This window comes from Papio anubis, chromosome 20 (genome assembly GCF_008728515.1).
Source record: "Papio anubis isolate 15944 chromosome 20, Panubis1.0, whole genome shotgun sequence".
In the NCBI taxonomy this organism is placed as follows: Eukaryota; Metazoa; Chordata; class Mammalia; order Primates; family Cercopithecidae; genus Papio; species Papio anubis.
In genome coordinates this window covers 41,948,124-41,967,657 of record NC_044995.1, presented here as the reverse complement: position 1 = coordinate 41,967,657, position 19,534 = coordinate 41,948,124, and the positions used below count along the sequence as shown (strand labels likewise).

Genomic DNA, 19,534 nt, shown 5'->3' with positions numbered 1-19,534 from the left:
GTCTCTACAAAAAAATTAAAAATTAGCTGAGCATGGTGATGCATGCCTGTAGTTCCCAACTACTCAGGAGGCTGAAGTGGGAGGATGACTTGAGCCCAGGAGGCTGAGGCTGCAGTGAGCTATGATTGCAGCACTGCACTCCAGCCTGAGTGACAGAGCAAGGCCTTGTTTCAAGAGAGGAGAGGGGAGGGAAGGGGAGGGAAGGGGAAGGAAGGAAGGAAGGAAGGAAGGAAGGAAAGAAGGAAGGAAGGAAGGAAGGAAGGAAGGAAGGAAAGAGAAAAAAGAAAGAAAGGGAGAAAGGAAAAGAAAGAAAGAGAAAGAAAAAGAAAAAGAAAGAAAGAGAAAGAAAGGAAGAAAGAAAGGAAGGAAGGAAAGAAAGAGAGAAAGAGAAGAAAAGAAAGGAGAGAAGGAAAGAAGGAAAGAGGAGGGTGTTGTTGAAAGGAGGAAAAACAAAAAGGAAGGAAAGAAGAAAGAAAGGAAGGGAGGGAGGGAAGGAAGGAAGGAAGCTGGATACAGTGGCCTGTGCCTGTAATTCCAGCTACTTGGGAGGCTGAGGAATTAGACTTGCTTTAGCCTAGAAGGCAGAGGTTGCAGAGAGCTGAGATCACGTCACTGCACTCCAGCCTGGGTGACTGATTGAGACTCTGTCTCAAAAATAAATAAATAAATAATAATAATGAAAGAAACGGTGTGGTTAGCAGGGCTGTGCTCAGGGCTCCGTATTCCTGGCTCACTATCCAGGATGGCCGAGTACCCAGACACCCACCTGACTCTAAACTTCCCTCTAAGCTCCTTTCAAAAGAGCCTGAGGGCACTTCTGAGGCCACCTTTGTTAGCTTTGAGATCTTGCTTTACCAGGAGTTCAGAGAATCTCTGGAGATTTGGTTATTTGTGTTCCAAAAGAGGAGCATGTAGGCATTGGAGCGCACGGGGATTCTGACGCCTGTGTTTATCCACAGGCATATGTGAATTCCCACTTTCAGGGCACATGTAGGGTATCTGGACATGCCTGTGACTAGCCACGTACATATGTGCACATCAGTGAAAATCCAGGGAAATGCCATTGTGCATTGGAGGACATGTATGTCTGTGTGCTGTAGTCAAGGTAATTAACATTCCTTTTATCTGGCTACACATACACCACAAAGACTTATTTCCATAGATTCTATGTACAAATCGTGAGCCCACAAGTCAACCTGTGTAATGACTTTATATACTGACTCTATATTGATATCGAGGACACTGGATATATCTGTGTTTACTTGCCTTTATCTATTTTTGAGATGGAGTCTCGCTCTGTCGCCCAGGCTGGAGGGCAATGGCGCGATCTTGGTTCACTGCAACTCATTTCTTCTGGGTTCAAGAGATTCTCCTGCCTCAGCCTGACGAGTAGCTGGGATTACAGGAACCCACCACTGTCCCTTGCCAATTTTACTATGGTGTATTTAGTAGAGATAAATACCTACATGGGCTGGTCTTGAACTCCTGATCTCAAGTGATCTGCCTGCCTCGGCCTCCCAAAGTGGTGGGATACATGGTGAGAGCCCAGGAGTTCACATTCAGTGTGAGGATCACCCCAGCCTTTTTGTTTCTTTTCTCTTAGGAGACAAGATCTCACTATGTCACCTGTAATAAAGGGAAAGTAATTACAGCTCACTGGAGCCCCTGGATTTCCTGAGTAGCTGGGATTACAGGCATGTACTCATACCTGGCTAATTTTTACTTTGTGTGGTAGAAGAGCAGGAGTCTCCCCCATGCTGCTTCCAGCCTCATCTTGAACTCCTGAGCCAAGATCCTCCTGCCTTGGCCCTCCCAAGTAGCGGAGACCACAGGCTGGCACTACCAATACACCCAGCTAATTTTAGCCTTGTACAGTGACACTGATTCTCCCCCGAAAGGCTGGGATTACAGGTTGCACCACCATGCCATTAATTTTTGTTATTATTTTGTTGTAGAGACAGATCTCACTTCCATGTTGCCCAGACTGGTCTTGAACTCGTGGGCTCAAGCAATCCTCCCACTTCGGCCTCTCAAAGTGCTGAGATAACAGGTATAAGCCACTGCACCTGGCCGTTGCTTTTATCCTTCATAATTCTGCAGCCATGGACAGAAGTGCACATACTCATACTCACAAATAGCTCTGGAACATGTGCCAGTGTGTGAGCCCATCACACTGGTGAACACCTCCCTGTGAACACCCATGGCCCTCTGTGTGTTCTCCTGAACAGCCAGGTACACACGGGTGTGCCCACCAGGAGCCAAAAACATGTTATTCACTAACATATTATCCACACAGAAGGCACACACTTGCGTCCATTCAAGGAACAACTGTGCCCTTCCGTGATTAACTCTCCACACCCATTTGTGTCCAGCTGCCTCTATCCACGAACATTCCTACATTCCTTTCAGGAGGAACTGGCATCTGTATATATATTTCAGCTGCCATCTTAGGTCTCCCAACGAACTCATTAGCATTGCGGTGAGACCTGAAATATTCCTGCAGAACTTCTGCTATACTAATAAGCCTGATGTCCTGCTGAGGTCACATATAATTTACAAGGGGCTAATTTGTTTGTTTCTTGCCAGCAGGGTTAGGAAAATCCTGACTTGGAAGTGTTTGAGAATACCTGGCTATTACTCCAAGAATAAACAAATTTCCTTTCCTTCTCACTGCACCAAGTGCCCCAGCCAGCATCTATCTGCAGAACCAAAGTCATATTTCAAGATACATTTTTGGCCTCAGTACTATCCTGGCATCACACTAACGGCTACATCTACTTGTTATTCTACTGAAGGTTGCATTACTCCGATGGGCACTACACTGGAGCTGCATCACCAGACTTGTCATTATACTGAAGGCCACATCACTATCATGGGCACTACACTGAGGGCTGCATCACCAGACTTGTCATTATAATTACGCCACACCGATCATCATCATGGCACTACACTGCGGGGCAGAACAACAGACTTGTCATTATACTGAAGGCTGCATTACCTGGTTGGGCATTACACTGAGGATTGGATCATCAGACCTGTCTGAACCATCCTGTTAGTCTTGCCCTTAGGTCTCCAATCCCAGGCTGAGTGTGTGTGTGTGTGTGTGTGTCTGTGTTTTGAGACAGAGTCTCACTCTGTCACCTAGGCTGGAGCTCGGTGGCAGGATCTCGGTGCTCAATGCAACCTCCGCCTCCCAGGTTCAAGCGATTCTCCTGCCTCAGCCTTCCATGTAGCTGGGATTATAGGCATGTACCGCCATACCCAGATAATTTTTGTATTTTTAGTAGAGATGGGGTTTCACCATGTTGGCCAGGCTGGTCTCAAACCCCTGACCTCAGGTGATCCACCCACATCTACCTCCCAAAGTGTTGGGATAACAGGCATAAGCCCAGCCCAGTCTGAGTATTCTGAGTATTAAACTGAGGGCTTCATAACTAGAAAGGTAAACTTAAGAGGCAACACTTTCCCTCAGCACTGGTAGCTCCTCTGTGTGGGGTGTGAAGGGGCAAGCAGAAGTGGGGTTGAGAAGTGATTCTGAGGTGCCTGATAGGACTAGAGAGATGAGGAAAATTGGGGATCCTGAAGCCACACACTGGGGGTTGGAAGCCAGAAGACAGAAAAGCACCTATTACATCAAGAGTTGGAATTCTGGCCAGGCGTGGTGGCTCACACCTGTAATCCCAACACTTTGGGAGGCCAAGGTGGGATGATCACTGGAGGAATAGGAGCCTGGAGATGTTTAGCCACATAGTGGTCTGGCCTACATAAAATGCAAAAATTAGCCAGGTGTGGAGGTACACACCATAGTCCCAGCTATTTGGGATGCTCCAGCAGTGAGGATCAGCTGAGCAATAAGGGATGTCGAGGGTGGCCACAGGAGCTATGACTGCTGCTGCTAATGCACTCCAGTCTAGGTGACAGAGTGAGACCCTGTCTTGGGAGGAAAAAAAATGTTAGGGCCGGGCACAGTAGCTCATGCCTGTAATCCCAGCACTTTGGGAGGCCGAGGTGGGTAGATAGCCTGAGTTCAGGAGTTCAAGACCAGTCAGCTGGGTCATGTTGAAACCTGCCTACTAAAATACCAAAAAGGCCAGGCACAGTAGCTCATGCTTGTAATCCCAGCACTTTGGGGGTCGAGGGCAGGGCAGATCACGAGGTCAGAGATTGAGACCATCCTGGCTAACACGGTAAACCCATCTCTGAATAAAAATACAAAAATTAGCTGGTGTGACGGCGGGGCGCCTGTAGTCCCAGCTACCGGGAGACTGAGGCAGGAGAATGGCGTGAACCCGGGAGGCGGGCTGAGTTTGCAGTGAGCTGGAGATCGTGCCACTGCACTCAGCTCATGCATAGAGCAAGACTCCGTCTCAAAAATTATCCAGGCATGGTGGCAGATGCCTGTAGTCCCGGCTACTCGGGAGGCTGAGGCAGGAGACTCACTTGAACCCGGGAGGCAGAGGTTGCACCACTGCACTCCAGCATGGGCGACAGAGTGAGATTCCGTCTCAAAAAAAAAAAAAAAAGTTGGAATTCAACCTTCCTAGGCCACTAGTGCTGAAGGGGCTGGAAAGATTGAGATTGGTTCATCTTGGAGGCTGTGGATCCTTGTCCTGTCTCTGCTGTTCCTACCAGGAGCCTCTGCCAAAAACCTACCTTGCCATGCCCTTGAGAAGAGATGCTTTACCTGCAGGTACAGGCCTTGGCAGCCTGGCACAGGAGCTATACCCTGAGCAGTCTCGGGACAAAAAGCTGTCTCCTCAGAGATGTGCCCATGCCCCATCGCACCTCAACACAGTCAGGCATGCCTTTGCCACGCTCAGACATTCTGCACACAAGACACGCTCTCATCCACTCCAATGCGTCCCTTGTGTTCAGACACAACTGATGGCCATCAGATTGCGCTTACACGAAGGGGTGTGCTTGCCATGAAGACACACTCAAACATGCTATGACATGCTCTGATACGCAGGGGGCACGCACACACCCAAGCATGCTTTCGCAGGGGCCAGGCAGGTCTGCAGCCTCTGCCAGAGTCTACGCGCCCGTGGCCACCTTGCCCTTCCGGATGGATTGATGGGGCGGAGGGGAGAAGGCTGTTATAAATTAAACATTGAGACACTGTCTGAGCACCAGGCTCTGCCATCCACTCATTGGCTGGTTCCCTCCCAGGAGGCTGCGGGTACGCAAGGTGGGGGAGAGGGCAGGGGAAGTGGCTCGCTTAATTAATTAGTCCTAATTGAGATATCTTTGCAAATATCCCTTTATTGAAGGACACCATTCCATCCGTTTCCTGGGAATTTGTCGCCTCTATTTGTCTCTGGCCCCTGAGTATCGCAGAAATGACAAGACAAGAAAGAGCACTCCCAAGAGCCTACTGAACCTAGCTGTAAAGTCTTGATCGCTGTTTTGGCACTGAGGGACAGGCGGGAAGGCTCAGAGATTCACAGAGATCCAGGCGGAGGGGCAGAGAGATTAGGTAAGGGGAGATGCGAAAACTCAAATACAAACCGAACTGCAGAGCCAGAGATATGGACTCGGAAATACAGGAAGAGAGAGACGCAGGCAGAGAAAACTTTGCAACTGGGAGGACCAGAGTGGGGACAGATGGACGCGCGGCTGGGCAGACAAACCTCCCCTCTGCCTTTTCCCGCCTGGCTTGGCCTCCCCCACCTCCTGGGCAATCCACACTCTGCAGCAGCAGCGGTAACACAAGGCCTGATTCCTTTGGCCCTAGCTACCCTCCCCTTCCCTCTCCCTCCCCCAGTCACTCCTGCAATCATCTCCCTTGTTCAAATGAGCTTCTGTAGCTGCAGCCCAGACAGCTGTTCCATCTTGGAGCCAGTACTGGGCCTGGTGGCTGGGTCCTAGAGGGACGCCCTCCCGAGCTGCAGCAGGGGAGGGGAAATGGTGCTGGGGGGAAGAGGGGGCAAGGGGTCACCTGGAGCTTGGGAGCCCACCTCCATCTCCAGTCAATGCTTCGCCCCATCACCATGCACTCCAGGGGGTCCAGACACTCCCAACGCCTCTCTTTGGGACCCTCAAGAGAGGTGGCCTGGGGCTGGGTGTGGTGGCTCACGCCTGTAATCCCAGCACTTTGGGTAGCCAAGGCGGGTGGATCACTTAAGGTCAGGAGTTTGAGACCAGCCTGGCCAACATGCTGAAACCTCATCTCTACTAAAAATACAAAAATTAGCTGGGTAGCGCACTCCTGTAGTGCCAGCTACTCAGGAGGCCGAGGCATGAGAATCGCTTGAACCCAGGAGGTGATTGAGGGAGGTTGCTGTGGGCCAACATGGTGCCACTGCACTCCAGCCTGGATGAGGCGAGATTCCATCTCAAAATAAATGAATAAACAAACAAACAAATAAATAAGAGAGGTGATCTGGGTCATCCTGCCCTCTATCACCAAATCCTCCCTAACATCCAACACAGGTCCTAGCCCTAGAAGCCTCTCTCGGCCACACTCCCAGTCTGCTCGTGGTCCTCATCAGGTCCTATGGTGAGATGGAGACAGAATCCCAGAGATAGAGACAGACGGACACAGAGGACATGGAGAGACAGACATGAATGAGATAAAGAGACAGATATAGGCCGGGCATGGTGGCTTACGCCTGTAATCCCAACACTTTGGGAGGCCGAGGTGGGTGGATCACTTGAGGTCAGGAGTTTGAGACGAGCCTGGCCAACATGGCAAAACGCCGTCTCTACTAAAAATACAAAAAATTAGCTGGGCTTGGTGGTGCACGTGTCTGTAATCCCAGCTACTTGGGAGGCTGAGGCAGGAGAATCACTTGAACCCAGGAGGCGGAGGTTGTAGTGAGCAAAGATTGTGCCACTGCACTCCAGTTTGGGTCACAGAGTGATAATCCATCTCAAAAAAATAAAATAAAATTTAAAAATTTAAAAAATCTAAAGTCCCTGAAAAACCCCCCTCCCCACAACATGATATGGCTCCCATCACCTCCCTTCCCTCACCTCCTCTCCCTCTTCCCCTCACTCACTATGCTCCAGACATGGGCCTCCTCCCTGTTCCTCCAACATGCCAGGCAAGGTCTTGCCTCATGCTCTTTGCAGGGGCTGTTCCCTCTACTTATAACTCTCTGCCTCCTGAAATCCTCCCTCTTCCCCCCTTTACATCCTTCCAATCTCTGCATATATGTTACCTCCTCAGAGAGGCCACTCAATCTAAAATAATTCCTCCCTTATTCTTCTCTTATTTTTTGTTGTTGTTGAGACGGTTTCACTCTGTCACCCAGGCTGGAGTGCAGTGGTGTGGTCATAGCTCACTGTAGCCTCCAACTCCTGGGCTCAAGCAATCCTCATGCTTCAGCCCCCTGAGTAGCTGGGACTACAAGTGTGCACCACCATGCCCAGCTAATTCTTTTTATTTTTCTTTTATTTCTTTTTTTTTTTCTTTTCCTAGATGGAGTTTTGCTCTTGTCGCTCAAGCTGGAGTGCAATGGTGTGATCTCGGCTCACTGCAACCTCTGCCTCCTGTGTTCTCCTGCCTCAGCCTCCTAAGTAGCTGGGGTTACAGGCGCCCGCCATCACACCTGGGTAATTTTTTTTTTTTTTGGAGACAGAGTCTTACTCTGTTGCCCAGGCTGGAGTGCAGTGGCCCAATCTCGGCTCACTGCAAGCTCCGCCTCCCGGGTTCACACCATTCTCCTGCCTCAGCCTCCTGAGTAGCTGGGACTGCAGGCACCTGCCACCATGCCCAGCTAATTATTGTATTTTTCGTAAAGACGGGGTTTCACCGTGTTAGTCAGGATGGTCTCGATCTCCTGACCTCATGATCTGCCCGCCTCGGCCTCCCAAAGCACTGAGATTACAGGCATAAGCCACCGGGTTTCACCATGTTGGCCAGGCTGGTCTTAAACTCCTGACGTCAGGTGATCCACCCACCTTGGCCTCCCAAAGTGCTGGGATTACAGGTGTGAACCACCGTGCCTGGCTAAAAATGTATTTTCTTTCTGTGTAGAGATGGGGTCTTGCTATGTTATCCAGGCTGATCTCGAACTCCTGCCCTCAAGCAATCTTCCCACCTTGACCTCCCAAAGGGCTGAGATTACGCATGTGAGCCACTGTGGTCAGCCTATTTTAATTTTTTGTAGAGACAGGATCTTGCTGTGTTGCCCAGGATGGTACTGAACTCTTAGCCTCAAGCAATCTTCCCACCCCTGCCTTCCAAAGCTTGAGAATTACAGGCATGAGCCACAGTGCCACTCTAAGAGCCTTTTGCTGAGAGCTGCTCAGCCCCTCCTTATTCTTCCCATAAAGCAAAAGGTCCCCCTCAAACAGCATACCCCTTCTCCATCTCCCCTTCTTTCTCTCCAGCCCCCCAGGAGGAGGGGATGGTTAAGGGTATAACATACAAGATTCAGGTATTTCACTTCAGGCCCTGAAATGATGGCCGCAGCTGGCAATACAGCTGACAGCTCTTAGTCTGGTCCTGGATTTATGATCCCCAGGTGAGGAGCCATTCTGCCGAAGGCTCCCGTCCCACAGAGATGGTTTATGGCTGGGAGTTGGCCAAAGGTAGTAGCGGCAGCTTCCTCCCCACGTCTTCCCAGAGATGGTCTGTAACCACAGGAATGCTAAGCTGCTTCTGCAATTCAGGAGGAGGAAACCAGAGAGAAGCAGGACCCCCGACGCTCTAGGCTCACCGCCACCACACCTCTGAGTTCCTTTTTAAAGCCAAACCCCAGCGTCCAACCTTCCGCCTCCTGACTTTGGGAACCCCTCAGCCTCCCCCACGCTGGGACGCTACACCTTCCGACATCTCCTCCTAACTGAGCACCTACTATGTGCCTGGTCACTTTCCATTTGTTATCCCCAGTCCTGAGAAATGATTTAGACACTTGAGAAATATTTATTCCAGGCTCGGCTAGAAGGGTAAACAAAACAACTCCTCCTTACTAAACACCTACTATGCGCCCAAGTATTTATCTGTTTTGTTTGGATGAGGAATCCACAAATCCTATGAAGGTGTGGTTGTGATTCAGTCATCTGACAAATATTTATTGTAGTCCTACCAAATGCCCGCCCTGTAGTCTACTGAAGAGCAAAAACACAGATGCCTCATGATCTTACAGTCTCAAGGAAGACTCTAAATTCCCCTGACTCAATAAGGAACCAACCCAACTTCTCAGGAGGAGGTTAAGACGGAGGAATGACTTGGGCTCAGGAGTTCCAGGTGTCAGTGAGCTAAGGATGGCACCACTGCACTCCAGCCTGGGTGACACAGAGTGAGACTCTTTCTCTTAAAAATAATAATATTAATAATAATAACAATAAGGAAATTGTGGCTTGTGAGAAATTAAATAATTTTCCCCCAAAGTCACACACACAGCGCTAGTAAATTACAGGGCTAGAATTCAAAACCCAGATATGTCTGACTCGAAGTCTTATCACTAACTGAGCATCTGCTACCTTAGGCACTGATCTGGGGGTTTTCAAAACGTAAAAGTTCTTGACATAGAAGAGGCAATTTGATAGTCTTAAGTGGAATAGGCTGGGTGCTGGTGGCCTTGGCACTGTAATCCCAGCATTTTGGGAGGCCGAGGCGAGGATCCCTGAGCCCAGGAGTTCAAGACCAGCTTGGGCAACATGGTGAGACACTCCATCTCCCAGTTTGTGGAATAAATACAATGATGGAAGGATAGATGAATGGATGGGAGAGGCAGATGGATGGTGGAAGGATGGATGCATAGAGATAGAAAAGAGATAGTTGGATGATGGATAATGGATGGATGGAGGGGTTAGTGAATGCAAGTATAGAGAGATGGATGGATAGAAGAAATGGATCCATGAAAGGACAGAGAGACAAATGATGAATCATGGATAGATGAAAAGAGATGTGAAAGGATGAGGCCAGATGGATGATCAGATGGAATAGATGGATGGACAGATGGAATAATGGTGGAAAAGAGCGAAAACGGATGGATAGAAAATGGATGGTAGATGAAATAATGGATGGATAGATGGACGACTGATGGAAACAAATAGGTGGATGGATGAATGAATGAATGGAGAGTATTGTGATGAAGTAAGACAGATGGAAGGATGGATCGAAAAACAGATGGATAGGCTATCTATTTTACAACACTGAAACCCCTGGGCTCTACCAAAACATGCAAAATTGGGGCCGGGCGGGTGCTGGCACCTGTAGTCCCAGCTACCGGGGAGAGGCTTGAGTGCAGGAGAATGGGCGCAACCCGGGAGGTGGAGCTTGCAGTGAGCTGAGATTGTACCACTGCACTGCGCCCGGCAACACAGCTTAGACTCTGTTTCCAAAAAAAAAAAAAAAAAAAGGCCAGGACACGGTGGCTCATGCCTGCAATCCCAGCACTTTGGGAGGCCGAAAGCGGGCGGATCACGCAGGTCAGGGAGATCGAGACCATCCTACACACGGGAAACCATCTTTGCTGGGGTAAATACAAAAATGGCTCATGCCTCTGTAGTCCCAGCTACCTGGGAAATGTGAGAGGAGGAATGGCAGCTTGAACCCCGAGTGGTTCGGCAGAGCCTGGAAAGATCGCACCATTGTACCCCTGCCTACGATAAGCAAGACTCCATCTCAAAAAAAAAAAAAAAAAAAAAAAAAATAGATGGATAGATGGATGGAAGCAGGGATGGATGGATGTACGAAGAGATATATGGAAGGGTGTAAGGTTGGCAATTTGAATAGCAGATCTCTGTTACAACAATTCTGTGAGGTAAGACATCATTCCAATTTTATAGATGAGAAAACAATAGCTTGGAGTGACAAAGGCAGTGGCCAGAGTCATAGAGCAAGTTGGGGACAAAATCTAGATTCCAACATAGGTCTATCAGACTCCCAAGATGGACACCCTCATGTCACAGTCCCCTCCCAGCCCTCACCCTGAGTACCTTAACATCTCACTTCTCAGATCCCTTTTGACAAAGTATAATGAGACTGAGGGATGGGGTGGTGCCAGGGATGGGAGGGCCATTGGCTTTCAGCAGGTGAATTCATGGAAGCATTGGATGAAGGTGCTGTTAGCTACGAATGGGCCAGAGTGGAGATCAGGTCTGTTTGGGCACACACACACACACACTTACAGAAAACACACAGCACACAGGGCATCCTACCCATATGCGTACAAGGCAGGCACACACACACTTTCATAAATACACACTTGCACTTATATGCACACACTTACAAAGACATAACTGTCCACACATATGCACACAAAGATATTTGCACACATGTCTGCACAGATACGTCTGCATACACAAAATCATAACTCATAGACATGCTCTTGTATACTTATGTATGCATTCTGCAGACACACCATATACACACATTTACACACACCTGCACAGAACACATGCACACAGACTCACATGCTTTCGATGGTGGTGGAGGGAAATTTGGCTTCTGATTTCAATGAGATACCATCTCTCTCCCTTCTCAGACGGCAACGGCAAGAAGCCTGTGTCATACTCATGTATAACAAACTCATATGCACACACGCAATCTTGTAACACACGCAAACCCATAGTCGGGGACAGGCAATTGCAGATATGTCCACATCCAAGCACAGTCACTCAGGGACACACCCACACTCATTCTGGGATGCACCCTCACACACAGGAAGACACACCCGGACCCCATGTCAGCAGTATACATAAACTTTCTCCACTCCCATTCCCCCCATATACACACGGAAACACACACATATAGACACACCAGGACATACCCAAGTAATAAGCACTTGATGTGACAGACACACAGAAACACACCGTCTCACACATTGGCTGCCAAGTCTAATCTAGCCTGAAAGCTCTTACCTGTGTCAAGCCCAATACTACCCCCACCAGGGGCTGGATAAAGCCTTCTCAGGTGTCCCCACCACCACCACACACACACTTGCCTTCAACCCTAGGGAGCAAATCTTCTTTGCCCCCAGCAAGGAGAAAGAAGCTGCATGATGACCATTTGGGGCTAAGCAAGGGAGGGTTGGTGAAGAGTTGGGGCTAAAGAAAGGGAGCCCCAGGCATCGCAGCCTGGGTTTGGGGGACGATTTAGGAGAAGCCCCCAAACAGATGGAACAGGTGTGGGGCTACCAGAGGTTGAGGAATCGGAGGGGAGGGACACATCTGGAGGAGGCCCAGGGAAGTTTGCAATGAAGGAAGCCCCTCCCCTCTCTCCCCAGGACACCACTATGAACCCCACTGAGTTCTCTCCTTCCCCGATCCAGGGAAGCTCTGTAGCGATCCAGGGAAGCTCTGTAGCAGGGAAGCTGGAGGATAAAGCCACAAAGGGGGATGGGATGGGAAGGCGCAATCCCGGAGCTCCTGGAGGCAGTGTCAGCTCCAGCCCCAGTCTGCGCCCTTTCTACCTCCCAGGGAGGGTGAGTTATGGGGATAAATATTCAGCACATGGCAAGGCAAGAATGGAGGAAGGGGTGCAGGGGAGAGAAAAAGAGACAAAAAGAGACACAAACTCTCAGACAGCGCCACAGAGCCAGAGCCAGAGACAGGGAGAGACAGAAATATTAATAGAAAGAGACCCAGAGACGCAAAGCAGGGGAAATAGACCCAGACAGAACTACTCAGAGACGCCAAGACGGAACCAGGCAGAGACCTTGAAGGTGGAGACACTCGGAAACCCCTGGATCCTCCCCTCTTTCAGAGACAGGGTTTTTCTAAACCCCTGAGTCTCACCGTCCTCCCGCTGCACCCCACTTAGCCCGGACTCGGCTCAATTCCGCAGCCCTTGTCGCCTCCGCCCTGGGGCTGGAACGAGCCCGGTACACTGTTGGCGCTCAGACATTGCTCACTAATAATAATAATAATCAATAATAACAACAAGAACCATGCCAAATGGCGCGGAGATGGCTGCGGGTCCCGGGGCTCCTTCTGCCTCCACGTCCGACCCTGGAACCCCGAGAGGGCGTCCCCTACCCAGGCGCGCCGGGCAGGGTCGTGGGAAGCATGGGGGTAGGGGGGTACAGGTGGGGGCCCCCGGGGGCTGCGGCGGCGGTAGTGGCGGTGGCGCGGGCACCACGCCCCCCGGGAGCGCCCCCCGCGCGGCAGCCACTCACGATTTTCTCGGAGGCGCCCGCACGGGACACGGTGCCGTTGAGCCCCACGAGCGAGGGCAGCGTCTGCGACATCCAGTTGGTGACCATGGCCATGGTGCTCAGCACAGCCCCGATCTTGAGCAGCGGCACCGACATCGCGCCCCCGCCTCATGCCCCGCGGCCGCCCGCCGCGCTTCCCTTCTCTGGCCCGCCGCGGGGCGCTCTGTCCCTCGACACCCAGGCGCCCCGGGGGGCGTGGGGGAGGGGGCACGAGCGCGAGCTGCGGGTGGGGGGGTTCCGGGCTGGGGTGAGGGGGGGCTCGGGGACGCGGGCTGCGGCTCGGCGCGCCTGGCGGGCTCCTCTTATAAAGCGCCGGCTCGGCCCCCCGCCCCCTCCAGCGCCTCCGCGCCGGGCACTTCCAGCCGCCGTGACGTCACGGCTCCGGCCCGGAGCCCGGCGGGGGGCGGGGGGCGCCCAGACTGCCCTCACCTCCCCATCCAACAGCCTCGCCCGCCCCCCGCCGGGGACCGCTCCATGGGGCGGGGGATCTCCCCCTGGTGGCATTCCCCAAGCGCCCCACCCCCACCGCGGTGTCATTCCCCAGCCCCGCCCCCCAGCGGTATTCCCCCCCACGCCGCTCCCCCTAGGCGGTGTTCCCGGACCGCCTCCCGCGCGCAGCCCCTCTCCGAGCCCCAGCCGCGGGACCCCGCGCGTAAAGGCGCACTCGGCCCACCCCGGCCACCCGAAGAGGGCAGGGGGCCGGAGTCGCAAGTCCCCACCCACTTACTGTTGAGACACCCACCCTGGCTCCCTAAAACCTTGGAGAGCGGGCATTGGGGGGCGTGGGGGGCGACACGCTCGTGCGCTCCCATGAATCGGGTCACCAAGAATCTCCTTTAGCTGCGGGAAGGGGCTTCCTTCCGGGGCACTGAGACCACTCTAGGGATCCCTCGGTCATTTCGTGCCCTAAGGGTGGCGTGATCCAGGGCTAGCAGACGCAATTGCTTGGGTGCAGGTGCGGTGCTGGGGTCACTTCGGCCACGGGAGGAGTTCCTACGACAACCAAGGGCAGCATCCTACCCAGGGACCGCGGAGACCCAGTACGCAGCTTTTAGGAGGCGAGCCTTGGGCAGGTGTAGACTCGCAACTTTAACTTGGGGTGGGGGCGGGGCACTCACGCTTCGGACCTTTCTCGCGGCCCCGGGGAGCCGCTCCCGGCCCGCCCCCTCGGGGGAGCTGGAAGCGCAGTGCCCTCGCCGCCCACCCGTCCGCCCACGCACCAGCCGGCGGCGGCGGCCGCGGGGCCGCGAAGAGGAGCGCCGGGCTGGTTTTAATTTCCTCTGTTTTGCCTGCACTCACGCCCCCTCCTGGCGTCCCCGCGTCACCTCGCGCCGCCGCCGCCGTCGCCCTCAGCCCGCGGCCGCCGCCGTCTGGAGGCGGCGATGACTCAGGCCTTTCCAGGCGACGGCCTGGGGCTGAGGGCTCGGACTGGGGAGAAGCGCTAAGGATGAGGGGGGAGTGGGGCTGGGGGTCTTGAACAGTCTTTTTTTCTGAGCTGGACAACACCGAGATGGAAGTGTGACCTGCGGGGATGACTGTTCCTCTCTGCCTCAGTTTCCCCATTTGCCAAGTGGGTGGTGGAGACCTAACACGTGTAAAGGGCTTGGTCATCCTGAGAATCAGGTAATTTACTGAGCATCTACTATGTCCCAAGTACTGTGAACAACAGACAAAAATGTCTGCCTGTATGAAATTGAATATTCTTTTCTCTCTCTCTCTCTTTTTTTTTTTTTTTTTGGTAGAGATGGGCATCTCTCTATGTTGCCCGGGCTGGTCTCGAAACCCTGGCCTCAATCGATCCTCCTACCCTGGCCTCCCAAAGTGTTGGGATTCCAGGAGTGAGCCTCCAGGTTGGATGTGAAGATGAATATTCTATGGGGTGAGAGAGTCAAGAAATAGGGGAAAAAGTAAAGTACGTAAGATATTAAGAGGAAGGGGAAGTAAACTTTAAACAGGGTGATTGGAGAAAGGGACGTTTAAGCAGAGACCTGAAGAAAGTGAGGAAAGGGGGGCCGGCGCGGTGGCTCACATCTGTAATCCCAGCACTTTGGGAGGCCAAGGCGGGCGGATCACGAGGTCAGAAGATAGAGACCATCCTGGCTAATGCAGTGAAACCCTGTCTTTACTAAAAATACAAAAAATTAGCCGGGCGTGGTGGCGGGCACCTGTAGTCCCAGCTACTCGGGAGGCTGAGGCAGGAGAATGGCGTGAACCCAGGAGGCGGAGGTTGCAGTGAGCTGAGATCGTGCCACTGCACTCCAGCCTGGGCGACAGAGCGAGACTCCATCTCAAAAAAAAAAAAAAAAAAGAAAGAAAGAAAGTGAGGAAGAGAACCATTTGGATATCTGGGGGAAGAGAGTTCCAGGCAACAGGAACAGCAAGTGCAAAGGCCCTGGGGCAGGAGTGTTCCAGGACCAGGAAGGAGGCCAGCACAGTTGGAGTGAGCCAGGGGGACAATAAGGGATGATGATGTTTGTAAAATACTTTACAAGTGTCTGGGACACGTTAAGTTTTTCAAATAGTAGCTACCATTGTTGTTATTATTTGAGGCCGGGCACAGTGGCTCATGCCTGTAATCCCAGAACTTTGGGAGGCCGAGGCGGATGGATCACTTGAGGCCAGGAGTTCGAGACCAGCCTGGTCAACATGGTAAAACTCTGTCTCTACTAAAAACACAAAAATTAGCCGGCTATGGTGGCGCACGCCTGTAACCCAGCTACTTGGGAGGTTGAGGCGGGAGAATTGCTTGAATCCGGGAGGCGGAGGTTGCAGTGAGCGGAGATCGAGCCACTGCACTCCAGCCTTCCAGCCTGGGCGACAGACAGAGTGAGACCCTGTCTAAAAAAAAAGAAAAAAGAGTTCTTACCAGCTTGTTCTAAAGCTTTCATTGATGAGTGCTAAACACTTTGCAGATGCATTGTTAACAGTTGCTGCAACATCCATGAACAGTACAGCGACACTCTTATTTCCAGGTGAGGAAACTGAGCTCAGAGAGGAGAGGGACCCAGATCAGGGGAACCCAGCATGGAAGTGGGGGCCCAGGTTTTGAAACCAGGTCTGTCTGATTTCAGATCCTAAGACCAACTGGGCTCCAGGCCTCCTGGCTTAGACAATTTGGAACCCAACCCAACTTTCTCACTCTCTGGCCATGGGTGCTGTGGGAAACTGCCTTAGTTCAGCACATCCAAGCTTCTTCAAGGAGTGGTCTGTGCTCAAGTTTGCACTTCTTGCATTTAATTCCTCGCCTCCCACCTCCCCAGCATTTCCAAAACTCCTCTCACCGAAGGTGCCAATTTGCCAGGTCCGTACCCTCATGCCAGTCCTCCTTAGGTCATTCTCACAGTCAGTCAGTCTCCATGCACCATCACCTTCTTGAAACTCCTTTTTCCCTTGACTTCAGAGACACGGTATCACTTCCTAGTTCTGCGCCCACCTCTCTGGCTGTGCCGTCGCTGTCTCCTGCTACTCCCAAAAACTCTGTATCTTTCAGGGCTTTGTCTGGGTTCCCTGCCACTCTCATTCTGCCTGGACCATCACACCCACTCTCAAAGTTTTGGCTGCATCTGGGACACTGCTACCTCAGGACCTTTGAACTTCCTGTTCCCTCTACACAAAACACTGTTACCAACGATGCCCCACATGACTTGTTCCTTTACTTACTTAATGTATTTTTTAGAGGCAGGGTCTTGCTCTGTCACCCAGGCTGGAGTGCAGTGGTTCGATCATAGCTCACTGCAGCCTCTAACTCCTAGGCTCAAGCTATCCTCCCGCCTCAGCCTCCCAAGTAGCTGGGACTATGGATGCGAGCCACCATTCCCAGTCCTTTATTTAATTTATATCTCTGCTCTGTCATTGTGTGGGTCAGAGCCATGCCCTGCCCTTCCCCCGAGAAAACTACATTTCCCAGATTCCATTGCATACTGGCTTCCTGTTCGGTTTATCCAATGGGAGGCACTGGAGGGAGATGGGAGCTTGGAGAGGAAGGGAGAAGCCAACGTGTTTCTCTCCTGTGTCTGCTTGGGGTGAACGGTGTTTTCCAGCAGTGGCTACGCCTCCTCCATAGTCCCAGTTCCTACCCCAGGGTCCCTTCCTCATCACATCCCCTCTGTGCCATGTCCCTCCAGTAGTGTTCTGCTGTAGCTTATTCCGGATTTCCTCATCATCCCATGTGGCTTCTCAACTCTTTCTTCTCCCACTTAACCAATTCCCTGTATTAAATTCCCCCTCTCTGAAACACACAGAGTGGTTTGTTTCCCTAACAAGACCCTCAGTGATATGGTGATCTTCTCCAAAGGACCTTCCCTGGCCACCTCATCTACAATCTGAGCCCCCCACCACTCTCTGCCACTTACCCTACTTTAGTTCTTTTTTGTTTTGTTTTGTTTTGAGACGGAGTCTCACTCTGTTGCTCAGGTTGGAATGCAATGGCAAAATCTCTGCTCACTGCAACCTCCATCTCCCGGGTTCAAGTAATTCTCGTGCCTCAGCCTCCCGAGTAGCTGGGTTTACAGGTGCATGCCACCATGCCTGGCTAATTTTTCTATTTTTAGTAGAGATGGGGGTTTCACCATGTTGGCCAGGCTGGTTTTGAACTCCTGACCTCTAGAGAGCCACCCGCCTCGGCCTCCCAAAGTGCTGGGATTACAGGCATGAGCCACCACACCCATCCACTGTGGTTCTTTTATCTTTTTTTTTTGAGACGGAGTCTCACTCTGTCGCCCAGGCTGGAGTGCAGTGACCGGATCTCAGCTCACTGCAAGCTCCGCCTCCTGGGTTCACGCCATTCTGCTGCCTCAGCCTCCCGAGTAGCTGGGACTACAGGCGCCCGCCATCTCGCCCGGCTAGTTTTTTGTATTTTTTAGTAGAGACGGGGTTTCACCGTGTAGGCCAGGATGGTCTCGATCTCCTGACCTCGTGATCCACCCGTCTCAGCCTCCCAAAGTGCTGGGATTACAGGCTTGAGCCACCGCGCCCAGCCTATTTTTTTTTTTTTTAAGGCGAGGGTCTGGGCACTCTGTTGCCCAGGCTGGAGTGCAGTGGTGCAATCATAGTTCACTGTAACCTCAAATTCCTGGGCTCAAGTGATCCTCCCACCTCTGCCTCCTGAATAGGTGAGACTACAGAGGCACACCACTGTGCCCAGCTAATTTTTTAAGTTTTCTGTAGAGATAGGGTCTCACTATGTTGCCTGGGCTGGTCTCAAACTCTTGGGCTCAGGCAATCCACCTGCCTCAACCTCCCAAAATGCTGGGATCATAGGCGTGAGCCACCACGCCAGACCCTAGAAGTCTTTTTAAAGACCCAACAATTCCATCTACCCAAGAGAAACCAAAGCATATGTCCATGAAAAGACCTACACATGAATATTCATAGCAGCATTGGTTATAATGAGTGAAACAATCCAAATACCCATCAACTGGTGAGGAAATAAACAAATTGCGGTACATCCATACAACGGAATGCCATTCCGCCATAAAAAGGAACACGCTCCTGATATATGTTACAATGTGGATGATCCTCAAAAACATTTTGCTAAGTAAAAGGAGACAGAGGCAAAAGGCCACATAGTTTATGATTCCATTTATACAAAATGTCCAGGGAGAGCAAATCAATACAGACAGAAAGTAGACGAGAGATTGCCTGGAACTGGGGGTGGCAGTGGAGATGGAATGCAAATGGGCACGGGGGCTGTTTTGGGGGTGATGAAAATGTCCTATAATTGGATCAGGGTGATGGCTGCACAACTCTGTAAAATTTACGAAAAGTCATTGAATGGCATGCTTACACAGGTGAATTTTACACCTGTCTGTAAATTACACCTCCATAAAACTGCTGAAAAGGGAAGATCCACCAGGCGCCATGGCTCACGCCTGTAATCCCAGCACCTTGGGAGGCTGAAGCGGGAGAACTGTTTGAAGCCAGGAGTTGGAGACCAGCCTGGGCAATGTAGTGAGACCTCGTTTCTTCCTATTTATTTATTTTTTTGAGACAGAGTCTCACTCTGTCGCTCAGGCTGGAGTGCAGTGGCCCGATCTGGGCTCACTGCAAACTTCCCCTCCCGGTTCAAGTGATTCCCTTGCCTCAGCCTCCCGAGTGGCTGGGATTATAGATGTGCGCCATGACACCTGGCTAATTTTTGTATTTTTAGTAGATGTTGCCAGGCTGGTCTATGTTGGCCAGGCTGGTCTCAAACTCCTGATCTCAGGTGATTCTCATGCCTTGGCCTCCCAAAGTGCTGGGATTACAGGCATGAGCCACCACACCTGGCCCCCTGCCAATTTTTTTTTTTTTTTTTTGAGACAGAGTCTTGCTCTATCGCCCAGGCTGGAGTGCAGTGGCGAGATCTTGGCTTACCGCAACCTCTGCGTCCAGGTTTCAAGTGATTCTCCTGCCTCAGCCTCCTGAGTAGCTGGGATCACAGG

At 51.7% G+C, this 19,534-nt stretch overlaps 1 protein-coding gene across 3 annotated transcripts in view; it reads right to left on the bottom strand.

The window, feature by feature from the left end:
* The window catches only part of OLFM2 (olfactomedin 2), an 84,736-nt gene that overhangs the window by 50,553 nt on the left and 14,649 nt on the right, over positions 1 to 19,534 (bottom strand). Inside the window, exon 1 of one of the 3 annotated variants that reach the window (XM_009193450.3) lies at positions 13,074 to 13,408. The exons of 1 other annotated variant lie outside the window; for it this stretch is intronic. In XM_009193450.3, coding sequence (XP_009191714.1) covers positions 13,074 to 13,208 — 135 coding nt within the window. In that variant the 5' untranslated portion in view covers positions 13,209 to 13,408. Of the gene's footprint in view, positions 1 to 13,073; positions 13,409 to 19,534 lie in introns of those variants that run through there. One more of the 3 variants, XM_009193451.4, reaches the window with a different exon arrangement.